Below are 27,019 nucleotides of genomic sequence, written 5' to 3'. Positions count from 1 at the left end.
GCCTTAAAAGAGCATCACACAATTGAGTAATGGGATTAATGGTGGGGATAAAAACTGTATTGACTAAATTGTGAGATTAGTATCTTCCCTCAGTATAGCTTTGTGTACTGAGTTGCACCATCCAGATTTTTGGACTGCCTGAATTAAACTGCTTTATTTATGGTATCCCCTGCAAAAATCATACACAGCTCAAAATAAGAAATTCAAACCTCATTCTCTGGGGTTTTTTTATTACAGCACATAGTATCTCATTAGAAAATATGCTGTCTCATGCATTACCTGTAGGAGCAAAATGCAATAATTTCTATTTGGACTTCTAGCATCTTGTGTGGTTCAGCACTTAAGTGCCTTTCATAGTGGCACTGTGAGTGCTTAGAACCATCGGGTAGCCACAGTTTGCAGCCTCCCTGTACTATTTATTTTACTTGATTTCAATAAATCACTCATGAAATATTACTGAAAAACATTCCCAGTTATAAAAATTATATCTCTGCCCAGGCAGACTGACCACCCTCTGTCTTGTGGGGGAAGATCTAGTGGTGGGTCTTACCCTTCCCATTCAAATAATGGGTAGTTTTTTCTGTCTTGTGGCAGTCCAAAACATGATGCTTCAGTAAATTTATGTAAATTTATCACTAAAAGAAACTTTGAATTCAGATTCACAGCTTCTTTCCAGTACAATATTCTTTACATTGTATTGAGGCTGCCTAGGGAACAAGAGCATCTGTATGTTTTCATGTTTGGGGCTGTCTCAATAAGAAGACAAGGCAGAGACTTTTGTCTCTGAACCATCAAATTGTGTGTAGTTTTAAGCCTAAAAATATTGTCTTTTTTTTATCCAAAGCAGCAAAAGAAAATCAAGGACAGATTAATCTTCAGTGTGTCAATCCCTTTGATAAATACCATTTGTGTTCTAAATAAAATGCCCCAAATGGAGCTGTTAGCCAAAATAATATTAGGGAAATATGCACAGGAGCGGCCTGGATATTTCAGCTGTCTACACCTTATGAGTATTTTATCTAAAACTTCCCTCTAGTTCAAATATATAATGAGTAACACACTCAAGAATATCTGGAAGTATTATCCCCACTGCCAAAAGCAGTACTTTTCACTACTAAATACTTTCCACAAAGGTTTTTACTAATCCTTTTCCATGCTGTTTAAAAGAGCATGCAGGAGATGCAGGAATAAGCCCTAGAAAGCCCCACTGTGATTGCATCAATGATTGCAAATGCCGTTCTTTAATCAAGGGAGAATTTCCCCTTGTACAGCTTCTGCATTAAATATGTACAGATTTTCCCATCCTATCCTACAACACCAGCATGAGGGATATGGAGACTGGAATTAGGAAGAGCTTCTACACAAATTCAGACATAGCCAAATCATCCATGGGTTTCCTTTCAAGCTGTTTCAGCTTATGTTTGCCCTTAACAAATAATCCTTAAGTGAGCATTTTACCTTCCCTTGGGATTTCACCTGTCTTTGTCTTTTAGCAGCAAGTTTCAACACACAGTTTCAGCTAGCTATGTAACACTTGACTAACCTAGATATCTTTTTAGCGAGCTGTGGCCTGGCATGAGGATCACATATGCTTTATGAGAGAGCTGTCAAAAACTTTGTTCTGCCTCCCCATCACTAAATAACCATTAGGGTACCACACACTATGTATCATGGCATCTTTTTTCTATGTCCTTCTTATCTATTGTTCAAGATCTGCAAAGGTTATCCATATTTGTTGCTGCAACACCCCCCATAAATTGAAAAGCGTACACATACGAAACACTCTGTTAGTGAAGTTGTTTGGTGGTGCAGAGCAAAAGTAAAGCAAGCTGTAAACATGCATAGCAGATTTATAAAACAGATTCTGACAATCAAATGCAGAAAAAAATATGAATATTTTTTTCTGGAGATATCTTAGGATGTTGTTGCTTGCCAAAAGCAGTCAATGTTCCATTTACATGCAATTGCAAATAAAGAAATATAAATAGACACACAGATGTCAAAATCGATTCCACTTTATAACCTGGAAGCACCACATAATTATTCATTCATTTCAAACCTCTTCACAAAACTGCAGTGACTAATAACTAATTTTACCTGTTTGTTTTAGGAAAGGCATGTTTAGAAAGCAAATCCTCCAAGTTTCAAAGTCCTAAAAACTTGTGAATTGTTGTACTGGATTATTTTAGTTGCTTTGTGGTATTTCTAACTATTGCTTCCCTTTTAACGATTCTAACTAAGCCATTTTCTCTTAGCTAGTTACCTATGAAATTAGACTTCAGAATATTATTTACATTTTCTTTTATGTGTATCTCAGTTTATTATTTGTTTTCTTTAGTTTCCTATTTGCTTTTTGGTTGTTTTTTTGCTATTTGTGGTTCTCTAAAGGCCATAAGAAATACATCAATAAAATCTCACTCTTCTGTAGGATATGCAGAGATGAACTCAGTTTCAAAATATATCCACAGAATTTTTTTGCAGATTTTTTTACACAGCATTTTAGCATTAATTACAAAACATTAGCACATTAGGCCTTTCTGAAGGGAAGGGCAATCCCACTGAATTTCAAGCTGAATGCTAGCCCAGCACCATAGTGAATCTTAACCTTAAGCTGAATTCCTCCCTGCATGCCAGGACGTGGGATCCCAGAACACAGTGGTCCTCTGACTTAACAGGCACAAGCACAACGACATTTCTGTCATTACACAGTGTCACTAAATTGGAACTTGCATGAGTTTGGGTTCAGGAATTCAGCTGATAAAAGTGGTTTCAGACTCCTACCTGAACCATTTGTTCAGCCTTTTTGTGTGGATTCAGAAGGGATCTTCAAAGAAAAATCACTGTAGCTACACCATCTGGTGCTCTGACCATATTTGCATTTTTGACAGAGCTTCCCTTAATACTGTGACTAGTGTGGTTTGATTTTTTCCAGCTGCAAACAGTATTTTGGAGTTTCTTAGAATGGTCCATGAACGTTTTATATTCAGTTTGCAGGCAGGTTAAAGAACCAAGGAGAATCAGTTAGGTAATGGCTATGTTTTGTCGTGACCGGAGTGCAAATGGATAGGTGTGGCATGCAGTTCAGAGAGCACTGCTGGCACTTTAGCAATCACCTCTGTAGCACAAAGGACTGTAACAAAAAGTCAGTTATGATTCAGCAGTCACAGTAAGCAGCTGCAACGTCAACTTGGGACAAGCAAATTATTTCGGAATCAAGCAAGTATCACTTTCTTGCAACAGCACATATATAATATATCATAACTGTGATTCACAGTGAAGCTTCTAAGTTTCCATTCTAACCTTTTTCATTTAAGAGATTTAAAAATTCATCATTAAAATTAGTTAAACCAAGTTCTCAAGCAAAGAACTTACCAAAGAAAATATTTAAATTAATATCCTTGAGTCCAGCAAGGCTTTCAACACTGTCTCTCACAATATTCTCAAAGGCAAACTCAGGAGGTGTGGACTGGATGAGCGGACAGTGAGGTGGATGGCATGCTGGCTGAATGGCAGATCCTAGAGGATTGTAATCAGTGACACAGGGTCTACTTGGAAGCCTGTCACTAGTGGTGTCCCCCAAGTTTCAGTACTATGCCCAATATTATTTAACTTATTTGTCAATGACTTTGATGAAGGGGCAGATGCCTCCTCAGCAATTTCACTGACGACACAAAGCTGGGAGGAGCGTCCAAAACCCCAGAGGGCTGTGCAGACCTTCAGAGGGACCTCAACACGTTGGAGAGATGGGCAGAGAATTGTCTGAAATTCAGTAAAGGCAAAGGCAGGGTCCTGCACCTGGGGAGGAATAATCCCAGGTACCAGTATAGGCTGGGGGCTGATCTACTGGTGAGCAGCACTGTGCAGAAGGGGGTCCTGGTGGACAACAAGCTGTCCATGAGCCAGCAGTGCCCTTTTGGCCAAAAAGGCCAATGGTATCCTGGGACCCATTTGGAAGAGCATTGCCAGCAGGTAGAGGAGGGTGATCCTGCCCCTCTACTCAGCCCTGGAGTGGTCACACCTGCAGTGCTTTGTCCAGTTCTGGGCTCCTCAGTACAAGAGAGACATGGAGCTCTGGAGCAGGTCCAGTGGAGGGTGACAAAGATGATTAAGGGACCAGAGCATCTCTCTTACAAGGAAAGGCTGAGGGAGCTGGGCCTGCTCAGCCTTGAGAAGAGACAACTGAGAGGGGACCTCATCAATGTCTGTCAGTATCTGAAGGGAGGGTGTCAAGAGAATGGACCAGGCTCTTCTAGGTGGTGCCAAGCAATAGGATGAGAAACAATGGGCAGAAACAGATGTACAGGAAGTTCCACCTGAATATGAGGAAGCATTTCTGTACTGTGTGGGTGACCGAGCACTGGAAGAGATTACCCAGAGAGGTTGTGGAATCTCCCTCGCTGGAGATACTCAAGAACCATCTGGACAAGAACCTGTGCAATGTGCTCTAGGATGACCCTGCATGAGGGAGGTTGGACCTGATGACCACTGTGGTCCCTGCCAATCTTACCCATTATGTGATTCTGTGATCATCTAGTCCTTGAAAACAAAAAATCAAACCAATTTTTTGTGCTTTTTTTTTATGTTTTCTCTAGTCTGAATAGAAGTTTTACTTTTAAATTAATAAATGCAATGGGACAGACAGCTCAGCTATCCAAAAGGAACACAAAGAAGATGGACAACTAGACATTTTTGGACAATAATAGCATCAAAGTGGTGGTAGCTACTTTTCAGAATTTGTTCTGTAGGCCGCAGGTGAAGTGAAACCCAAGTTACAAGACTAGAGGAATCTGTTTGGCATCAAGCCCCTAAACTCTTCCAGGCTTAGCTGCAGGGATGGACTATGGTCTGTATGTGCCCACAGGGTATGGGTCTGTAAAGCAAGCATGGCAGCAACCAGAAAATTTGCAGAGATGTTCTTACAGCATCACCGTTTTCCACAGCTTTCCCACAGACACAGAGCTAGAGTCAGGCAGTGTCTTCACCAGTACCAGGACCATCCCTGCCCTCCAAGTCCCTCAGGCTGGCCTCAGGTGAGCCAGAGGTGTAGCCTTTAGTTAGTGAACTGGGGGGTTTTGTATTTTTTCCCTTTTTTCCAGCACATAGATCTTAAATTATTATTTGTGTGTGTGGTGGAAATGCAAACCTTTATAGAGAGAATGAAATCTTGGATGTTTTCAGATGACATCTGTGGAATTTCAGTTCTAGGTATTTGCAGACTATAGGCTGAGAATAAACACTCTCTTGCTTCTCTGCCAGCTGTGCTAATTCTTAGAAGACTTATTTATATACATCACCTAGTTAGAATACTGTCTTCCCTGCAGAAGCATTTCTTTTATGCCTGCAGACATTTCTTTATTTAGTAGGGATTTTGTTGTTGATTTGGGGTTTTTTTACAGAAACACAAATGACTGCTGGAATGAAACTCAGTTAAGTTATAGACATAATTAAGTGCAAAGGACCAAAAATAAGATACCCAAGATGGGGAAATACTGACAAACAGTAGCACTGCCTAAGTTAAAAGGGAGTTAGGTAAGAAGGGAAATGGTATTGAGTTAAATGATGTGAACAGCTTAGGTATTGAGTCCTGAACATCACAAGGCTGTAATTAGTGTCCAGGAACTGTTTTATTGTTTTTCCGCTGAAAAAATACACAGAAATGATAAACGGTTGTATTCTGACACTGATGGAAAGACCTTTGCATGAAATTGAGGGGAGCATTTTTCTCCCTGTGAGCGCTCTGGAGTTTTTACCCTGTTGCATCTGGCATATTAATCCATACTTGTTGGATGAGTTCCTTCAGCCATACTTTGTTCTCCTCCTCTGTGATGATTTATTGTAACATTATGTTACCAGTATTCCAGAGGAGCATGAAGTATAGTTGTCTTGGCTGGATGGATCCCAATGCACTTTTAAATACATTTTATGTAAAACAAACTGTGTATTATATTATTTCCAGCCAAATTAAATACAACTGCTTCCAGAGGTAAGCAGGGCACCCATTTTGAAGTAGCAACAACACTGTGTTTCGCAAAACAAAAACAGAAGACATTTATATTAGGAAGATGATGTAGGTGGAGTGAAAATAACCCCACAGGAATTTTACTAGAAAGGAAAAGAGATTAATATGTCAGTTGTTGCTGAGATTGTTATGTTATTCTTAGCAAATAAGCAGTCATATCCCATCTTGTATTTCACAACTGAAATACAGTTGGGCCTCAGACATGCTGTGGTGATTCATATTTGATTGGCGTAATTGTAAGTGATTTTTGATGTCCTGGCTGATGAGAGAAGTGACTAACATGACACATAAGACTACAGCAGCTGGTGACATCCCACTTCCTGGAAAATGTTCAGATTAAATGCAGGACAACAGGAACTCATTACAGGATTCAAATGTTCCTGTAGTAGGTTAATATTGACAAAAGTAAAGTCTGTTCATTGGGATCAGGGTCAGTTTCATGCAGTGAGATAGACACAAAAGAAGAAAAAACAGGTTATGCAGGTGAAGTGAAACAAATAGTAGAACCATTGTGCTCCTTTAGTGACACCTGATCTACTTTAGAACATCTGGAGAAACTAAGAACAAGAATTATATTTTTATATTAGCCTAACTGCTGCATCTAGAATACAAATTGGAAAAGATGCAACTAGAGGATGGAGGTGTGCTGGCTCGCAGTACAGCTAGGTAGCTCTCTTATAAGTGCTGTCATTGCAAACCAGTTCACCAGCCACTGCTCCAAACTGTGGAACTACCCCTCCCATATTAGGGACTAATCTAGTTAAACCTTGGTTAGAGGTAATATTTATGAACCTGTCCTTTGGCATGTCCCTGCCTCACTCTGCTTTTCCATTCAGCCTGTGTCTACTTTCTTCTCACTGTGTTTATTTGAGTAATATCACATCTCTTGAAACTGACAGGTGATCTTACACACTTAAAAAGAAGGGACAGTCATTTGATCAGAGAGATGTATCTTCCTTACTCACTGAACAAAATGACCCATGAAAAATTTTCTTTTTTTTCAAGTGCAGAAGTCCTTATTTCACTTTCTCTAATCAAGTTGATTTAAACTCCTTTATTAAAGTCTAATGTGCTGGCTTTGGCTGGGGTAGAGTTCATTTTCAGGAGAGTAGTTAGTATGGGACTGTGTTTTGGATTTGTGCTGGAAACTGTTATCCGTGTAGAGATGTCTTCCTTGCTGCTTAGCAGTGCTTGCACAGTGTCAAAGACTTTTCTGCTCCTCACCCCACCCCACCAGCAAGCAGCCTGGGTGTGCACAGGAAGCTGGGAGGGGACATGGCCAGGACAGCTGATCCCCGCTCACCAAAAGGATATTCCATATCATATGGCATCAGGCTCAGTATATGAAGCTGGGGGAAGAAGTAGGAAGGGGGGACGTTTGAAGGGATGGTTTTTGTCCTCCCAACTAACCATTACACGTGATGGACCCTGGCTTTCCTGGGAATCGCTGAACACCTACCTGGTCATGGGAAGTGGTGAATCAATTCCTTGTTTTGCTTTGCTTGTATGCAGAGCTTTTCCTTTCCCTATTAAACTGTCTTTATCTCAACTCATGAGTTTTCTCACTTTTACTCTTCTGATTCTCTCTCCCATTCCTTTGAGGGAGACTGAGTGAGTGCTTAGATGTCAGCTGAGGTTGAACGATTACATACACGTATCAGTGACATTGTAACTTACTGTCTTGTAGACAACTGTTGAATGAAAATACAAAGCAAAGGCACAGTCTTAAGTGTGTGAGTTCATGCAAACTTAAATAAAACTTGTCTAAATGTCTTTACAGTGGTAAAGAATTATGAGTGATTAAAATTATATCAAGAATGTGTAAATGAGCAACTGATGACAGCTGATGACTCAGTGTGGTTGCCATTACTGTTGTATTCATCTCACAGCTTCTTGGTGACAGCTGCCACAATCTTACATATAGAAACATGCATCTACTGAAATATCACTGTGCCTTATTTATTCTCATATAGAAATTTTTCACTGAAAATGACAAAACAGAGAACGAATTATTATTGGTCTTCTTGGATAGGTTCTGAGAAACTCCTCAGATGTCCATCTAGAGTCTCTATGACTTCCTTATATTGTGTGTCAATTCATGTGACTAATTAATATTTAATTGATCTTCATTTAATTGCCTTTTTTTCCCCTTTTTTTTCCTATTAAGAGTAACCAATCTGGACATCTGTAGCCTTGCAATGAATTTGTCAATTAATCTAAGCTACATCATTTTCTGCTGTAGAAACATGTTGTCAAGCATTGGAACAGGCTGCCCAGAGAACTGGTTGAGTCACCATCCCTGGAGGTATTTAAAAGACATATAGATGATGCACTTAGGGACATGGTTTAGTGGTGGACTTGGTAGTGCTGGATTGCTCTTTGAGGTGCTCTTTGAGGTCATTTCCAGTATAATGACTCTATGATTCCATGTTTCATTTTTCCTTTCTGCATGCATTTACATGAAGTGTTCAGACTTAATTCAAACAAGAGTGATGTAGCAAAAAGATATGCCACAGCTGATTCTTCTTATTTTGATAAAGATATTTAATGCCATTTGCAAAACTAGCATTTAAAGTAGTTTTCTTTAGAAGATTGCAGGAAGAGTAACAGGAGACAGAAATCAAGAAGATTCAAATACAACTCTTAATTTGTTTGTTCTAAATTCTTTGTAGATTAGTTTCACTGTGAGACTTAACTATCTCATGATGATGAAAAAGAGATGAGTGCTTAAATGATGCTAGAAGACGTTCACAAAATGCTGCTTTGTCTGGTAGACTCTTAAACTCCTTTGTAAGTTCTGCAGCAGTATACACACACACACAGTAAAATCCTATCAAACTCCTTAGCACCTGTTTTACAAGTAGAGTCTGTCAAAATTGGGTATCTATTCAAAACCATTTCCACTTGTAGGGCTTAATATGTTGACATCCATCACCTAGGGCTCAGGCAAGAAGGAAGTGACCATCCTCCTTTCTTCATCCACTATATCAGACATTCACCCAGATTATGGGAAGGGCAGCTCTGGAAGACTTGTAAAGGACTTGATATCACATCCTTGCCTTACAGTAAGTCACTTGATTGGTGGGCCTTAAACTGTTCAGAGATGAGGGCTCTCATTTTGGTTGTGCTCCTCAAACTTGTGCTCCTTTCTGTTATGATAAGGTGAGTAAAAGCCCAGCAACTCACTGCCATAATTTCCAGAGAAAAGTTATGATCCTAAGAGGTTCTTCACATAGGGCAATTTATCATGCTTCTAAACAGCCACAAAATGGGCATTTTCAGCTTACACGAGTTCACCCATCTCATCTTGCACAGCCTGCGATTTTGCTCCAGGGACATGCAGGGTTAGTGCATTCTGGATAGGAATGTAAATTATGTTTACCTTTTTTGTGCAAGGTTACACCAGACCAACTTTCAGAACAGCAAGTCTTCCTGACTTTATTCAATTCATGGGGAGTAACTGCAATTTGAAGTTTTACTGCTAGTCTGGACATGTTTATGTTATAAGAAAGCGTGATGGTTACTGAGTTTGCATAGTGGTAATAAGGATAGGAAACCCATGCTAACTGAGTGTTATGACCCACCCTACCAGGCAGGAGTAACTTCTGTTTTATTATTAAATCCCTTGGAGTGATTTAAAGTAAAACAATACTAGATGATCAGTGTTTGCAGATATATAGGATTTATTTTAGAACAATTTGGTTGCAAAGGAAGACAGGTATGTAGCTGTTTTGATTGTTATTATCTATAGTAACATGGCAATATAAAGAATAAGGGTATGGCAGAGTAAAACAGATATTTAACCATTTTGGTTGTAGTATAGCCACCCAAGAAAAATGTGTAAGGAAAAAGAAAGAAAAAGAGAGAGAGAAAAGAATAAAGATTCATAGTCACCAGGTAGAAGTCTTCAATGAACTTGGTGTTTGTTGTCCCTGGTGTCTTGGTCCATTGGGGAGTGGTGGGGGAGAGAAGCCCGTGAAACATTCGATGGGTTTATATACCTTCAGAAAGCCCCCTGGTGCCATCCTATGGAGGGAGGGGGGAAACCACTTTTGCAGAGTCTGGAAGCTCTGGTTTTTGCAGTCATTTAGGTTTGGGGAGGGGGTGCTAAGAGGTCTTCTCCAGGGTAGTCGTGGATGTGCACATAGGGGCCTCCTTTGACACAGCCTGGCCCACAGGAGATAAACATCACACACCCGGAGAGTGCCACTGATCTTCTTTAGATAAACATCGCACACACCTAAAAAGCATCACACACCCAAGACTTTGCCCCTAGGGCCTCACAAATCTAACAGCTTGTGGGCTATGACCTCCTCCCTTCAGCAGTATCTTCAATCCCCTGGCAGGTGGCTTGCACAGCTCGCTCCAGTAGCAATGTTTTAAGGCAATTAAAAGAGTCTAGTTCCTCACACTGAGGTGAACAAACATCTTTAAATTGTTTGGATGCTGAGTGCTTGCTTCCTAGTAACTGGCATCTTTAGAAAGAGCTTCCCACTATTCTGGAACAGAGTTCCTTGCAGTCATAGTCATAAACAGTCTGGAGATTTAGACCTAGCAAATCAAGCACTTGTATTTTTAAAAAGGAAACTATTGAAATTCAAAGGGCTGCCTCATAAGAGTTTGGCTTATGACAGCAATATATAAACGTACTAAGAATAATATACAAGTTCATTACAGGCAATTTTTAGCATACAATGGAATAGTCCTGGAAGAACTGAGAAACAAAGTTTTAAATAGATTTGTGTAAAGTGTACTACCTAATACTTGGGGAGTTGTGTTTTGGTGGGTCCCAAAGCGGTGACAAATGTCTTATTGGAAAACAAAGAGTTTTTGACTGGTGAATGAGAATTTTCAGTTATTGACCAGCTATAATATCAAGATTTTTGTTTTATCAGTTGCAATCATCTAAAGCAAAATGCAGTTCTTTCACTGCAGCCAAATAACTAAAGAAGAAACACTATCAGAGACTATTCTTAATATTGGTGAGGCAATTTGCTGCAAGAGTTACCTTGAATTTTTCTTTCCTAAGAGAAGGGGTTTTTTACTGTACTTTTACTGTATGGCTCTCTTTACAGTATGTTTTTAAATATGAAAATAGCCTATCAGATAAAGTGTTTGCAAAAAGTAATTTCTAGAACAGTTTTAAACTGCATTTGCATTGTAGCAAAAGAAGTGCAAGGCATTACAGTGAAAGATATGCTAGAAAATACACATATTTGCATTATTTTGGCTTCTTGTTTAACATTCTTAATCATATTTTTGCCTCACCTGCAAAATCTCATCACACAGTATTTTTACTTGTCAGGAGATTTCTGTGTTTTCTTCCAGAAAGGTGAGATTGTCATTTAGATGTTGTTCTTGAATTTGTTCTGGTTTCCTTTGTTGTACCCAGTTCCTGTATTCTTGAATTTTAATTTCTTGTGAAGTTATTTAGGTTTTCATGAAATTTCAATAAAAGTCAACCTTATGTGGGACACAAGCCATTTTTGAATAGGAATATGAGTGTTGTGAATTCTCATACTACTTTAATGTTACTTGCTTTGTCCCTGCAGGTTTCAACATATTTGCTTCATGAAGAGAAAGCACATAGAAACTTATCTTGCAGTGTCAGCTAAAAGTACTTCTTTTGTTCTGTATCTTGCTGTCTTTGTATTCAGATAAGCATTATTAGTTCAGAGGCATTTAGTTTATGTGGATTAATAAAATTCAGGAAAGGAACTTTCAAATGAATCTTGAAAGCAAGTCAGAGTATGAATCAGACTTACTTAGATGCAAAGAATGTTCTGAAAAGAAACATTACCTTATGTTGATAATAATCAGATGTATGTTGTCCTCCAGCTTATTACAGAGTGAATCTCAGCATTTTGCAGTTAGTGTTCTATAAAAAGAATATTATAAAACTTGATTATCTTGTTTTTACAAACAAAGCAATAAGAACACCCTAGTGTCTTGATGTTTTCCAGTGAGATTTTGCTTTGTTAGTGGGATAAAAGGTTATTGGGCAGCTGTGGCAATACAAAATAGACTAAGCCTGTGTTCCACTACAACATCTGCATATAAATTTATGTGGATTGGGTTGCAGGAGGAATTTTAAAAACAAACAAAAATACAGAAAAATTTGCCCCCAGCCTATTTAGACTCCTTGATGGTAAATAACAATAAAATATATCCAGAATTTTTCCTTACAATTATATTTGTTTTATTTTATAATTTGAGTCAGGTAATTTAATTAGTTATAATTTGAATACATTCTTATGCAACAAAATAAGTAATTCTGTTCCCTATGAAATGCCAACAAAAATAAACTTTGTGGAATACAGGCCAGAGCTGGGTTTCATGGAACCTGAATAGCCTTAGATATGTTCATAGAATGAGCACAGAAAGCCAAAAGTTGTCATATCTATCCCACAAGGTGTTTTGCTTCAGGTCAGCTCCCCTTCAGGGTTATGTGCTATGCCTTTGCACAGACTTACTAGCACGGTGACACAGCAAAGCTTCCAGTCCAGGAGTTGTGCAAAAACAGCTGTGAGATGGGGCAGGTCCCCCCACATGCACATGTAAGACCTGGTCCCTAAAATTTAGGTAGGAAGTGCTAGGTGTTTGAGAAGTATGATGACAGATTAAAATTCAGGTGCCTTTCAAATGCAAAGTGAAATACTTCAGAAGGAATAATTTGAACCATTCTTGCACGCTAGCAGGTCCTGAACTGACAGGGAAAAAAAACAGGTACCAATGTGAGCAACTGAAAGAAAATTTCTGTTCAACATCCATCATTAGTCAAAAACCAATGTGAAGAATATGCATGAAGAATATGAAGGAAAATATGATATTCAACAGATATAAGCCTGTATCATACAGTGTCAGCAGGAAAGCAGAGTACTTTGTACTACTATTCTGTTGTGTTTGCTCAATAATGTAATAAAGATAGCATATGAGTACTTTTCCATGTTTTAAGACTGAGAAATTAGACTGCCTAAGCTTAAAAGTTGTGTGGAATACTGATTTTTTGGTTTGCTTTGTTTAGTTCTCCCTGTTATGAATATCATTCACTCAAAGCATGAAGAAATTAATGTTTGGTTTTTTTCTGCTGCACAGAACCTGAAGCGTGTGGCAGAGACATGGATGGATGAGTTTGCAGAGTACATTTACCAGCGACGGCCTGAGTACAGACATCTCTCAACTGGTGATATCTCTGCCCAGAAGGAGCTGCGCAAGCACCTGAAGTGTAAAGATTTCAAGTGGTTCATGGCTGCAGTGGCTTGGGACGTCCCAAAATATTACCCACCTGTGGAACCTCCACCTGCTGCCTGGGGCGAGGTGAGGAATACACAAATTAGATCAAATTTAAATGAGTCTAATATTTTAGATTGTGGGAAATGAAGATTATTACTTCAGACTTAAGCCAGTGATCAGTAGTGTTATTATAGGAGTTCACAGTGGTTGGAACAATCCCTGAGCTGTCCATTAAAATGAAAAACTCTCATGTCTTAGAACTATCACTGTCTCCTTTATAATTCATTACAATTTTGTGTCTACAGAGCATAAGATGTATGCACAGTGAGGACAAGAATGAGGAAAAGAGTATGTAACACCCATTATTGCATGTCAGAGGAAGATTTTAGGTTCAGAGAATCACCTTAGTAGAAAGCAGATCCAAAGTCAATGCTCGTGGTTTTTTGCATATCTATCTATATACCTCGTCCTGTCCTTACAAGGACAATTGTATGCCGGTGGAGTTAGGTTTACTCTGTTTTGCTCACATGTGCAAGTGTGACAAGTGAGGCCTGGATACTTTTCTTTTAAAAAGACTGATTTTGCTTAGCTGTTGTCTGCATTCTGTAGGTGCTGTCATGACTGAGTACCAGTAGCAGACAAATGCAGTTTCTCCTTTGATGGATGAGGGGAGGGAGAGACCACTAAAGAGAGGCCAGTATTTGAGCATCATTCCAGAGCAGGGGGTGAGCAAACAGCTGGCTGGAACTCTCCACCTGTGATCAAAGATATTCTGCATTCAGACCTCTCTGAAGAGCAGAGCTGTAGCACACTTTGCTTTGACAGTTTGTTTTGTGCAGAAGAAATAAGAACACAAAGAATGCAGGGACAGGAAATTATTTCCTTATCTTCACTGAAAAATTGCTGTGGCCTTTACCCCCGGGAACTACAGTGGCTTCACGCCATGGGAAGGTGGCATGCAGAGGGCTCTTTTCCTCTCAGATCATTAAGATCTATAAAGAAGACTTTGCTCTTTCAGTGTATTGTGCTACCTTTTTTAAAACAGTAATATCTGTACTGCAAGCTCTAGCCTTCTCTGATTTTGCTGGAGATGTTCTTAGGGCTCTCAGACAATTATCATTCATATTGTAAACCAAAGGATGAAGTTGAAGTTTTGACTAAAACATTTGGTAAGACCAGACACACCCCTGCATTCCCAGTGGTTAAGACTGGACCATAGACTCCTAAATGCTTCTACTATTCTCTATAACTTCCTTTTAAAAAAGCAAATTACCTAATAGTGAGATTTTTAAAATAACTTTCTGTGATAGTAGCAGTCCTTAATTTTTCTTTATAAGCTATCAGTTACAGATGTTCAAAAGAACTTCAATTTATATGTGTCTAACTGTTTGCTACTTCTTGGCAGTAATGAATTCCTTTGTTGTTAAAGTTTCTTCTATCTTTGATGCTGCTGTCCACACTTTGTGAGTTTAATGTGTGCTAGGAAGTAAAGAGTTTATCAGTAGAAGTCAGGTGGGATCAGGTTGCTGTGACTGCTACTGTGATCTTCCTTTACCATCTTCCACATGTGTCCTTAGAGGACCATCATCATGAAATGTGGCAATCCTTAACTCAGTCAAGAGAGGAGGAAATTGTGATTCAGATATTCATTATTTTCACAGCAATATTAATATAATCTTTGCATAAGAACAAGTATTTTTAAAAGTAAATCAAAGTTCGTAGCAGTGATATCAAATCTGTACTTTAAAAGCGCTTATTAAGTTCTTAGGAAGGATGTGAAGACCAAAGACTCTTTTTCCTCTAAAATGTGCTTTCTATAAAACAACAATAAGACAAGTTTCAACCCTACTGCTCTGTTTTCTCCTGAGACTGTCACATTCCTGTGCAGTTTTAATTAATTTGTTGGCACTTGCAAGGAACTTGAAAAAACTTGAAGGTTAATGGCTGTCAGAAGCTGAAAGAGGGAAACAGACTGTAATGTTACTGCTTTGTAAGAGTCAAGCAGCTCTAGAAAACTTGCTGATTATACACAGCAAAAGTCTGTGCCAAGACTGACTGTCATTTAGTACCCTCTCTGCTTCCATTTGGAAATATGTTATATCTGCCAGTCTGAGAAAGGGTAAACAATGAGGTACTCAGACAATTTTGGCTCCAGTATTTTGATATTTAGCTAGTAAAAGCATGTGGTGTGAAAGCAGACAGTCTCATAGACAGCCTCTGCTCCACTCCTCTTTTTTTGCAAATGCATTTGTTTAAAATCTGACTCATACATTTCTTGACAAAATCTGTTTATAATGGAAAAGAAGGACATTTGGAAAAAAAAAGCAATCTTTCTTGCTACTCTTGTCATGGCCTTATCTCTTCTGTGTGTTTGTGCCTTTTGTCCTTTGTAGCTGGCAGGGTGTAGGTTCCCTTGATACTCTGCTCTGCCTTGTAACATCTGAGATATGTGCAGTGAAGCAATGTAACAGTGAATCCAGACAGATTAAGGTTAGTGAGGCTATCAGTTCTGTGTTTGAGTGAGGTAACTGTACTCTTTTCCACAGTGGAAAAAAGAAAAGTTTTCAATTACGTTTTGTTCTTATCCTTTTGAATATATTGGGAAGTGTGCTACCAATTGAAAAACAATAATACCCATCCCATTCTCTTTCTAAGACAGAATTTACTGTGTATTTGAAATCCTAATGAAGTTGAAACAATAGGTGAGAATTAAACACCAACTGTAGGAAGTACTAATGGATGTACAACCTGAGATCCAGCATGAATATATTGTGCAGATATCACAGCTTTCAATGTCTTTAAAAACACATTTTACAGTAAATCAATCATATAATCTCAGACATTGTCATTTATTTTAGATTTCATGAGTCCTATAATCAAAGTGATATGAAATATTTTTCTTTGTTTTACTCAGTCAAAAGGGAGTTATTTAAACTTGGTTTCATTTACTGTTACATAAACTTATTATTCAGTGATTTAATGAGGAAGTGTCTCAGTCACTGCAGCAGTGCTAAGCTATAGGACCTGAAGGTACTCCTTTCTTAGTCCCAAGCTCATGGATTTTACAGAACAATTTTACAGCACTGACATGAAAATGTCCCCTATGAAGTTAAGTCAAGTAGCACATTTGAAAAAAGATGAAAGCCTAAGAACTCACTAACTTCTCTTTTTATTATTTTCTTTTTTTTAAAGTATGTCATCCTCATACCCTTAATGAGTCAATCTCAGCCCACCGAGTGTCACACATCTGTTGTACAAAAGCGATATAACCCCACCCTGCACAGATCGGGTGCTGCACAGCTGGACTGTTCAAATTCTTTCATCAAGATCAGTGTCGCACTGAATAAGAGTCCACTGTTTCTTCAGTGAGGTCTTTGGCAGTGCTTGGCTTCCTTTACCTTTGACTTTTCCTTTTTTATGGCTAACACAAAGGATAAATACTCTAACATTACTATGTATCAGTTGACAAGAGAAAGGGCTCATTCTTCCATGCTTGATCCATTGATGCTGATGGCCCTAGGGTTGTCTGAGAATGTAAGCAGTGCATTAAAACTGGCTCCAAGAGCTGCTCAAACAAAAAATAAGCAACATAAATGAACACTGATAATATCTTCTAAGAACCACAGCCACTTTCTTATTTAAGGGATTAAATCTCTTAAATGGAAAGTATTATATAAACTGATACCATCAAGGTACCTCTCTTGTTGCTGTATTAGAGCACCCTAGGGATTGTCCCAACCCCATCTCCACACTCATCATTCACAGATTACCATACTGAACACAGAGTTGTCTTTAGGTTGCTACACTTTCCCACTTTTTGCTTTTGGCACAGACAGTTTCATGTTATGATGAGCATGCAGGGTAGCTTCCAGAACCCCTGGACTTTCCTCTCCCTGTCCAGCTCACCCCTCCTTTTCCCCAGGAAGGCTGAAGTGTATCTGGGTGATAGCCTGTCTCTGGTGCAGGCAGAGCCAGGACATCACCTACTACCTCAACAGCAAGTGTTGAAGGAACTCATTTGCCTGTGAACAAAGTTGTAGAGTTTTAGAATTATCAAAGAATATTGGTCAGTATAACTGCCGGGTCCTGGGAAGCTGTGTTCTCTCTGCTTCTACCCCTCATCTGTTCTCTGTAAGGACTACAGTGCCCATGGTCTTAATATCTATGTCCCAAAGTGAGTTAGGATGCCATTTCAAGAACAAAATATGTATAAGGACTTACAGATAGTGTCCTGTGCTTTTTTCAGAATGTGTTTAATTCGGAAACAGCCTTTAATATCACCACTATCTGTTCCTGTTAGTCCATACAGGGTCCTCAAAAGCATGCTTTTCTTGTACATTTATCTGTGTGTACAAATGATGGCATTTAAGGTTAAGCAAATCAGTTTTTTATGTAGCAACTCAATGCCCTACCTGCATGGCTGATAAAATCTGTCTCCTGTTCATCCCCAGCCTCTACAATTGCACAAATATGAATGTTGGAAATGTAAGTATTAGGATCACTAGCTATTTGTTTGCTAGTTGTAACTCATAACCTCAAAAACCCTTAATCCATTGTACTGTGTGACTGGAAACAAGGCACTTTCAATGCATATTGGTGTATACATAAGAAAAAAGCATCTGAGCTTCTGCTTTCCTTCCTTTGTTCATGGAAACATCTCAGGGGATTTGCAGGCTGTGTGGTGCTGATGCTTGGCAGAATGTTCCCTGTGGCTCTGGCTCTGACTTGATCGCTCCGTTCAGTTTCTAGCAACTGCCAAGGCCACACAGAAGCACCAGAGAACAAAAGCACAGACTTGACTGAAATGCCTGTGTTACAAAAAAAAACCAAAAAACAAACAGCGACCCCTCTGCAGCTGAAAGGATGAAACATAAAAAGGATGAGCTGCAACAAACCAGAGGAAAAACTAACTCAAGCAAACCTTTCAGGAGCAGAGGGAAGAGGAGAGGAAATAAAGAACGTGAGATGGATTCCAGCAGTGAAGGAACTAAATGTAGCTTTAGCTCAAGCCTTTTCCAGAAATGGACTGAACACATTTCCTGCACAGTCCAAATGACTGAGAATGGGATGGAGTGATGCCATCAAAACAAAATTATGAAAGCCCTTTAATCCAATAAGTATTCACTGGACATGGAGTGTATTCACCGTCATTTTAAATTCTGAATCACATAAATATACCTCAATTACTAATGGCAATTGTTAGCAGCTCCATTTTAATTAACTTGTTTGCTCTAAGAATAGACCTGATGTATCATTTTATTTTCTATTAGACCAGAGATCTTTATCTCTACAATGGAAATTTAAGTGCATTCAGAAATTATTGAACATTCTCAAAAAAAATTTTACTCGGAGTAGGTATTTCACATGAAACCTTAAAAATATTATATTAAAATCCGTGCCACTCATTATTCTTTCCTGCCTCTTTTTCTGATATGAAAAAGAAGGCAGGGTTGTTGAGAACTAATTACCTTTCATCTTTTTTACCGTGGGGCTTCTCAGTGCCAGGTTTCTGGATCTGGTCGTGTGTATGAACTGCTAGTGTTTTGCCTCATCTTTAGCAATTTTTATTGTATTAAAAAAAGAAAAAATATCCTAGAACTGGGTTTATCCAACTTTTAGAAGAATGCTTCTCTGAGCTCTGGTGAAGGATCAAAGGTCCTTGTAGTCAGTTGCTCAAACTGATGCTCCTCCATCTTTCCCCAGTCTGCTCTTTTCTAGGCTAAACAAATGCAGCTTTTAAAACCTTTCCTGAAGGTGACGGGTTTTACATTTTTTCCACTACTTGTTGATTTCCCATCTGTCTAAATCTTTCTTGATCATGGTGAATAGACTCTATGCCACTCCTCCAGAGTCAGAAAAAGAGCAGAGTAACTCTGGCCTGTGTCTTGTATGCATGAGGATTTCTCCTCCTTGCAATGTTTTGTGCTATGCTGACAAGTTTTCCGTCCTTTGGATGTGAATGAGGTATGCAGTGACAATATTTACATTTGTCTAGCATATTATGGCAACAATAGTGACTTTAAAGTATTTTTCATGAAAAAACCACAAATGCTAACTCAACTGTATCTCCATTCAGCATCTAGCTTTTTTTAAAATAAGAATCAAAGTAGCATCCAGAATGTCAAAATATGCACCTGCTTTATTTATGGAATTTGTGCATGTGTCCATGCTTGTACGTGCACTTTGATTACTCAATCTCTGTTTATCTCATTGACAGGGTAAGTTTTTTTAAGAAATCCTTTTCATTATGGAGGTGTGTAAAGGATTTTGAACTAGATCGACTAAGGTACTCAGAGAAATGTCCATGTATTTGCAAAATAAATCAAGGATTCTGCCTCTTTTTGGTGGCAGTGGGCAACCTACTCCTTTTCAAACCAGTGTTTCAAAGAAAATATACATGGCAGCAGTGGTACATAACTGGTATGATTGATAGTCACAGATTAATTGTTACTCAGTTGCTTCAGTCTCAAGAATGAGATTTTCCTTTTAAGAGTAAGTTACACTGTAGTGTTTGAAGCAGGCATGCAGAAGGAACCTCCATGGGTAAGCATAAGTTCCAGTAAAGATTTGTTAAGTACTTTTTAATTTTATGCACTTCAGGCACTAAGTGACCTTATCTGCAATGGTGTTATTGTGTCAAAGTAAGAGCAAGGACTGGAAGAGGGTGTGCCTGAGTTTTTAATGCGTACTGCTCCAAAGGCTGGGAGAGACTCATACAGAAATCAGTTCCTTCTGCAGCTGATCTCTCTTGCTCTTGTAGGATGGAAGAAGCAGTCAGACCAAGCTTTAAACTACTCAGACTTTTTTTCTCTTAGTTTCTTTGCATGAGCACATTTCTTAAGACCTACCTTTCATTTGTTAAGCAGCATATTTCAAACTTGGCTGCTTCTGAAGCTGCTCCTTAAAAGAGCATTCCAGAACATGGCTTTCTATCCTGTAAAAATAACTCCTACCAGTTTTACATAATTAACAGTGAGTCTCAAGCCCTTCAGAGTTAAACTCCTAACCCCCTAATGTTGGAAGCTCTATTCTGCAGCCCGATATAATGTGAAATGTTGCTGCTTGGTTTTGCAGATTCGAAACGTGGCAGCCAACCTCTGTGTGGACAGTAAACATGGAGCCACAGGGACTGAGCTGAGGCTAGACATCTGTGTGAAGGATGGCTCAGAACGAACGTGGTCACATGAACAGGTATTTTAACAGCAGAAAATCAGGGTAAAATTGTTGCTTCCTTTTTCCAGTTTTTAAACATTTCTCTGGGGGCTTCTCCCTTTCCTAAGGCAAAACAGAGTGTAGAAATAATTTGTGCGTTGTTACTGACCTTAATGGCTTTAATGGCTTTTACAAAGTACTCCTTAACAAAACCTCAGAAATTCCAGCTGCCATCTAAGCTGTATATTACTCTTCATTTCCAAAAGGAATTACAATGCCCAAAGAGCTTTTTGATACCCCATTCTCCCTCAATGTGTAATGAAACATGTAGATTTTGGTTCAGTTACCTGAAAGTATTTTAAATATAGTACCTGGGCTTGTAAAGCTCTAGTTTTTGTCTACTTTTATTCTTTCATCTCAATAAGCTCAATAAGTGGTTCTATTTTAAATAAATATGAGGTATAAGCGAGGTAAATGGGGAAAAGCAAGGGGAAAAGCGTTTCAGAAAGACAAGGAATTATAAAGACTCAAAAAAGCTCTTATCTAGGTTGGTTAGGTAGAAAAATATTAGCTCTCAAAAATACGTAGGAAAAGAGCTCTGATTTGTACTCACTGTGAGTGCCATAGGAAAAGACCCACAGGCCATGGGTCTGGCCAATGTGAGCAAAGACAATCTAGATGGAAAGTACAACCTAACCATTTATTAGCAATTTTAGTGAGCGTGCCTTTCACAGCGAAAGGTCCCATATTAGAAAAAAATTTCCAATGCTGAAGAGAAAAATTGACCTGGCAGTCATACATGGCACTTTGTAAAAACTTAAAAGCTCAGGAGAGAGGAGTTCTGAGGGGTATTTGAAGTGCTTAGGTCAAGAAACCATTCTCTGAGAGTACTGAGAAATGCAGGGGGAGAGGTGCATGAAGCTGAGAATCTGAAGGATTATCGCAATTTAGGTAAGTGCCAACATGGCAAAAAAGGAAGTTGCTGAAAGAAGACTTCTTCAGATAGCTACCAAAGATACTGCACAGGGATAGAATGCTAAGACTAGATAAATATAATCCTCGTTTTTTTATGAAAGACATCCAGTAATTCAAGCAGTTAATGGAAGGAAGTTGTATGGCCCAGACTAGACCATCTCAGTGTTCTCCAGCTTTAAAATCTGCGAACGTAAGAAGTTCCAAACCCTCCTCAGGAAGGGAGGGAGGGAGTCCTGAGGCTGCCAGAGATGAGAAAGGAGGGAAGAAAATTGGATGAAAGGGTGAGACAAGGAAAAAAGTTAGCAGAGAAATGGGAAACTTGAAATATCCTTTGAAAGAGTAAGAGCTTGGGTGAAGGGGAAGGGACACAAAGGGAGAAGGATGCTAGGGAGGAATCCGTGTTACAGCGTACTCCAGTGCAGAGACATTTGGGATCAGACTGGATATGGTCTCATTCTATATTAAGAACGAAAAATGACCTCATCAGAATCAATAAGACAAAGCTAGCACGAAGGGAATTCAACCAGCCAGCTCCTCAGATTCCAGAACCAGAGGCAAGAAGCCTCAAGCCCTTCGGTGCTCGACTTGTGCCCCAGGGACAGCACAACTCGTTTCTAACGGGTTGATGGGGAACAGCGCATCCCCTCGCACTGCCGGAGGGCATGGACAGGACTGCCCGGGAGCGCTGCTCCCATGCGGCGGTGCAGTGTCCCAGGGGAGGTGTGCCGAGCCCCGGGCCGGCCGTGCCGGCCGGTTCGGTGCCGATTCCCGGGCCGTCCCGTTCGGTGCCGATTCCCGTGCCAACCATCCCGTCCCGTTCGGTGCCGATTCCCGTGCCAACCATCCCGTCCCGTTCGGTGCTCGGGCGGGGCGGCGGGCGCGCTGCGGCGGGCGGCCGGCAGGGGGCAGCACTGGCCAGCACAAGGCGCGTCCCCCCGGCCGCTCAGGGACCCGGCGGCGGGTGCGCGTCCCACGCCCAAAGCCATCCTTTCGCTCTTGATTCCTCTCGTTTGCCGCGGGGAGGGGAGGGTGTTGTGTCAAAATCTGTGTTTGTGCAGGTGACAGTTGTTGCAAGTGAAAAAATTCCCTCAAAAGTGTGTTTTAGATTGGTATATTGTGGTGGGCGTTTCTTGAGTGGTTCTCCATACTCAATCCCAATTCCCATCCTGTTAGCGGTGATGTAAGACCATGGTCTAATGAAACATCCACTGAGGAGAAGGAATGTGATCTTCCACTTGCACCACAACAAGCTGTGAAGATTATCTTTGTTAGAGAGTGGGGATAGCTGCCAAACACCTGACCAACCTGAGAGATCTTCTCTTTCACCCTTCTGGAGTTTGTTGCCTACATGAGTTCTGCATATGCGTGTAGAAACTAACAGTATTAATGAAAATATCGAGTATTATATTATCATATTTCAAATAGCATGAATTGACACTGAACTGGACTTGTAACTTCTGGTATAAATTTCCATGGAATTCAGTGGTAAACTCTAGTAGCTTGATGTGACCAGTGCAGCAGGTGTCAGTGCTGCTGCTGCACAGAGATGATCCTTTGTGCCACTTGGTTCATGTCATGTTACCAGGGCAGGAATTAAAAGCTAATAGTCTCAGCCACTGTGCTGGGGGGTGCAGCCATTTGGCAGACCCAAGGAGAGGAAGACAACCTTCCACCCTAGGGCTATACAAACAGGCTGGGCAAACAGCAGTCAAAAGGTTTGTGGGGCTCTTACAGGCTTTCTGGTGAACATGAGATGGGTGGAAAGCGAGGGTGAATGTCACTGTGGTTCCTAGAAGCTTTCCCAAAATTAAGAACCAGAGAGGAAGAAAAGGGGCAGAAGGATGTCAGGGCACTGTGTTCTTCCACCTCTGTCTTTCCAGAGCTAACTTCTGGCTTCAGGGAAAACTGGGGCTCTGCTGGGCTGATAGCCAATAGCAAAGGAAGATGACAGGCATCACTGTGTCCTATCAAGTCCCCAGCCTTGCCAGGGAATAGATGGACAGGCACCATCTCTAACATGGCACAGCAAGTAGCCATGGAGCCTGCCTAGCTCTTTCTTTTCTGCTTGAAGGTATAATTCAAGTCAGAGTCCAGTCTGAAACATGATGTTTCATCTTTGCACAGGGTACATGTTGTCCTCTCAAGTCTAATGCCATAGTCAGAGCACAATGCCAGCTGACAGACCCCGGCCAGACAGCGAGTAATTGAGCAATGTTGTCAGGCTGGAAAGTATTAATGGTATCAAAAGGGCTTTTGTCCTATAGACAGTCCCAAGCCAGTGGCTGTATCAGGCAATCATTCTTCAGGCCCTGTGCCAATTATAAGTGAAGCTGGAAAGCTGTATTTTCCCCAGTTACTGCATGACAGGGCTAGGCTACATGAAAAGGCAAAGCATAAGGGCCAAAAGGTTGCTTGATTGCAAATGCAGAGGATAGTGCCGTGTTTTACAGACTCTGATATGAGAGAAGGCAAAGGAGGAGAATGAGCATCCACTGAGCCAGGACACAGGGTTTCTTGGGTCCAGCAGGGAGCAGTTAACAGCAGCCCTGTGTGTTGCAGGTGAAGAATCAACCTGCTGTTTGTTAATAATGTGCCTGGGAATTTAGGTGCAGCCTTGTTTCAAATCAACAAGCAGTCAGAAATGAATGAAGTACAAAAAGAGTACAAAAGGGTTCAGCCATTTATTGTAAAATCTGACACAGTTGGTTCCTAACAAAGGAACAACAAAATCCAAAGTGACAAGTGGTGGCAAAGCAGAGCGTTATATACTCAGGGCTCCAGCTAATAACATGTAGCATTGTTGCACATTATGCAGTGGAGAGATAATATTTATATTGGCCAGATTCAGTGTTAACTAGAGAAAAATTGCTGTTTAAAGTAGGATAGCTTAGATTTATGAGATTGGAAGGACTGTAGGCCTTCATATTTTGTCTGTAATTGCAACATCTTAATATCAATTGGGTGTATAGAGAAGTATAACTTTTTTTCTGCTCATTTTTTTCTCTTCTCTCTCTTAGTCCTAAAACTGAGTTCCTGTCCCTAACAAGGTTGGTTTTATAATAGTATCACTAGGAGGAAGACATACTTGTTTATTTAAAAATAAAACTGTTTTAAAAAACAGAAGGCTAAAGAAGAAGGAAAAAGAATCTGTCCTAGTCTAAATATTGAGATCTAGTATGCACAGATCCTGGTTTTCGGTGGAAGGGAATAAAAAACACCATTGTGTTACCATGTCTTGACTTGCAAACAGGACACAGCCCTGATAGCCTTCAGAAACCACACAGGAGTGGAAAGAGCAAAGGTATAATCTAGATCAGAATGATCTGATTTAAAGGCTAGCTCATGCTCTTTCATGTGTACTGATGCATTCAGTGGGTAGTAGTCCTCAAGCCAAGGTCCAGAGAGCAGCAAGAATTGGCCCCTCAGCTCACCAGTCCTGTACAGAATGAGAAATTTGGAGAGCTACTCACTATGAAAGATGAGGATGGTCCTGCAATAGGATCTCTCTCTAACTGTAGTGATGAGAGTGAGAATATCGCAGAACTACTGTTCCATACCATTCATCGAAGTATTTGTTATTCATCACTTTCAGCTGTAGGTATATTACATGTCTGTTAAAAGATAAAGGATAAGATAAAGAAAATGGATTCTGTAGTTTTTTAATTAAAGGAAAATTGTCTCAGGCATCTCTTTTTCAAAAGAAACAGCAGCATAGTTTTTTCTGTGCCAAATCTTAGCTTCTGTCTTTGCTTGTGAAATGATAAGTTATCGTTGTAGGAGGTCCATAATGCTTCCTCAAAGAAATATAAAGAAAAGTGGAAATAGATTTAACCTTTTGAAAAGCAGAAATTGCTTTGAAAATAAAGTTAAGGCTGTCCACTGCATTTTACTGCAGATGAATGTAAAACGCATTCTGGGAGAAAGAAGAAATAAGCAAGACACAGGGGCAGATTAAGAAAACACACTCTAGGAAACCTATAATACAGAAGAAATAGGGAGTAACAGAAATAGCAGCTCACAGAGAGAACAAGGGCTTACAATAAGAAACACAACAAAAAAGGAAAATATTCAGATATATGCTTGTATTTTGGGCCTGCAGGCCAAGAGAGACAGTAACACCTCTCAAATGTGGTATTTGGATGATGGTACAGCATTGAAGGTGCAGAATTTTTAAAAGTTGTATCTTTTAGGAAGACCATGGAAATAAGATAACCATAGCAATGAAAGGGTTAAAACCTGGGAACTACCACATAATGATTCAGACCCATGTGATATTAAGCTTCAATTTATAGCTGTTTCCATCAGGGAATGTACACATTACAGGGTGTAGGATGCTAGATGAGGACGAAAGGGACCCTGAGAGGGGGTGCTGGAGGAAGTCTGAGCTCAGTATGGGGAGCTGCTTCTCCAGACAAAAAGCTTGCATGCAGTTCCACATGAACCGTCTCAGCTAAAGAGTTTCTACTAGCAAAGTTTGCTCATTTAAAGAGGATGTCACTTTCTCAGCGTTACATTTTTATTTTTTTTCCTACAGAAAATCAAAAGTCATGTAGAAAGCCAAAGAATAGCACTCACACAAAAGGGAAAAAAAAAAGGAAAGAAAATAAAAGAAAAGAACCTCACAGCTCTTGGCAGAGTTTCTAGGTAGTAATTTACAACCTGAAGCCTCTTTTCTGCAAGAATTGGTCCATGGGAAAGGAAAATTCACTCCACATCTTTAAACTTGATGCTGTCAGACCTGTCACCTTCATCTGATGATTGAAAGACTGCAGTGTCACAGCATCACTTCAGACGGCTGCTGTCTAATTGAGAAGGATTCCTCTATTAACTGTGACCCTCCATGACTCCTCTCAGGCAGTGAGAAAAGGGATTTTGACAAGCTGCCTGTAGCTCACAGGTTTCACAGTGGAAAGATTAAGATCATTTAACATGTGTTGTTTCGGGGGAAAAAAGACAGTCAAGAGGTTATAGTAACAGTGTCCTATATAAACAAAAGGAAACTGTTCACTGAACATAGGAAAGATGCTGTGATGGGAAGATATCTCTAGGCACCTTCTTCAGACCCAAATGAGAGCTAAAGGAACATCACTGGCAGAAGCTTTCTGAGTCTTAGGCAGCTGAAGTCCTAGAGCATACAAATACTGCTTTAACCAGGGTAACTAAAGGCTTTAATACAGCATATCCCCTCTCCTCTCCACAGTACTGTGTCACCAGAGATTCTTTCCTTCCCTGACACAGGGATTGAGCCTTCCTGGGGTATATTCCACATCACTGCTGATGCACTATATTGAGGTAGTTGGCATCACTGAATTGTACACAGGCAGGATCTTGGTTAACCAGCACCTAGAGTGTGTGAAAAGGAAATCATGCATCAAGCTTTTTGTGTTGTTTTAAATGTTTTTCACTATTAATATATCATTATATTGCCTGTCTGTTTTTCTAGCTCTTCACCTTTGGTTGGAGAGAAGACATCCGCCCTGGGGAGCCACTTCACACCAGGAAGTTCTGCTTCGATGCCATTTCGCACAGTAGCCCTGTCACACTGTATGATTGTCATGGGATGAAGGGAAACCAGCACTGGAGCTATAGGAAGGTCAGAGTCACTGTGGGGCATCTCAGAGGCTCAGACTGTCTTGAACG

General features: G+C 40.0%; 1 protein-coding gene across 2 annotated transcripts in view; it reads left to right on the top strand.

Moving 5' to 3' along the window:
• GALNTL6 (polypeptide N-acetylgalactosaminyltransferase like 6) overlaps positions 1-27,019 on the top strand; it is a 462,483-nt gene that overhangs the window by 420,349 nt on the left and 15,115 nt on the right. For both annotated transcript variants that reach the window (XM_051790183.1, XM_051790181.1), the window contains 3 exons: positions 13,115-13,336; positions 20,327-20,443; positions 26,823-26,972. In XM_051790183.1, coding sequence (XP_051646143.1) covers positions 13,115-13,336; positions 20,327-20,443; positions 26,823-26,972 — 489 coding nt within the window. The remainder of the gene's footprint in view (positions 1-13,114; positions 13,337-20,326; positions 20,444-26,822; positions 26,973-27,019) is intronic.

This window comes from Manacus candei, unplaced genomic scaffold (genome assembly GCF_025592945.1).
Source record: "Manacus candei isolate 608988 ecotype Guabito, Panama unplaced genomic scaffold, ASM2559294v1 h1tg000028l, whole genome shotgun sequence".
Classification (NCBI taxonomy): Eukaryota; Metazoa; Chordata; class Aves; order Passeriformes; family Pipridae; genus Manacus; species Manacus candei.
This window is presented reverse-complemented; position numbering and strand designations above follow the sequence as displayed.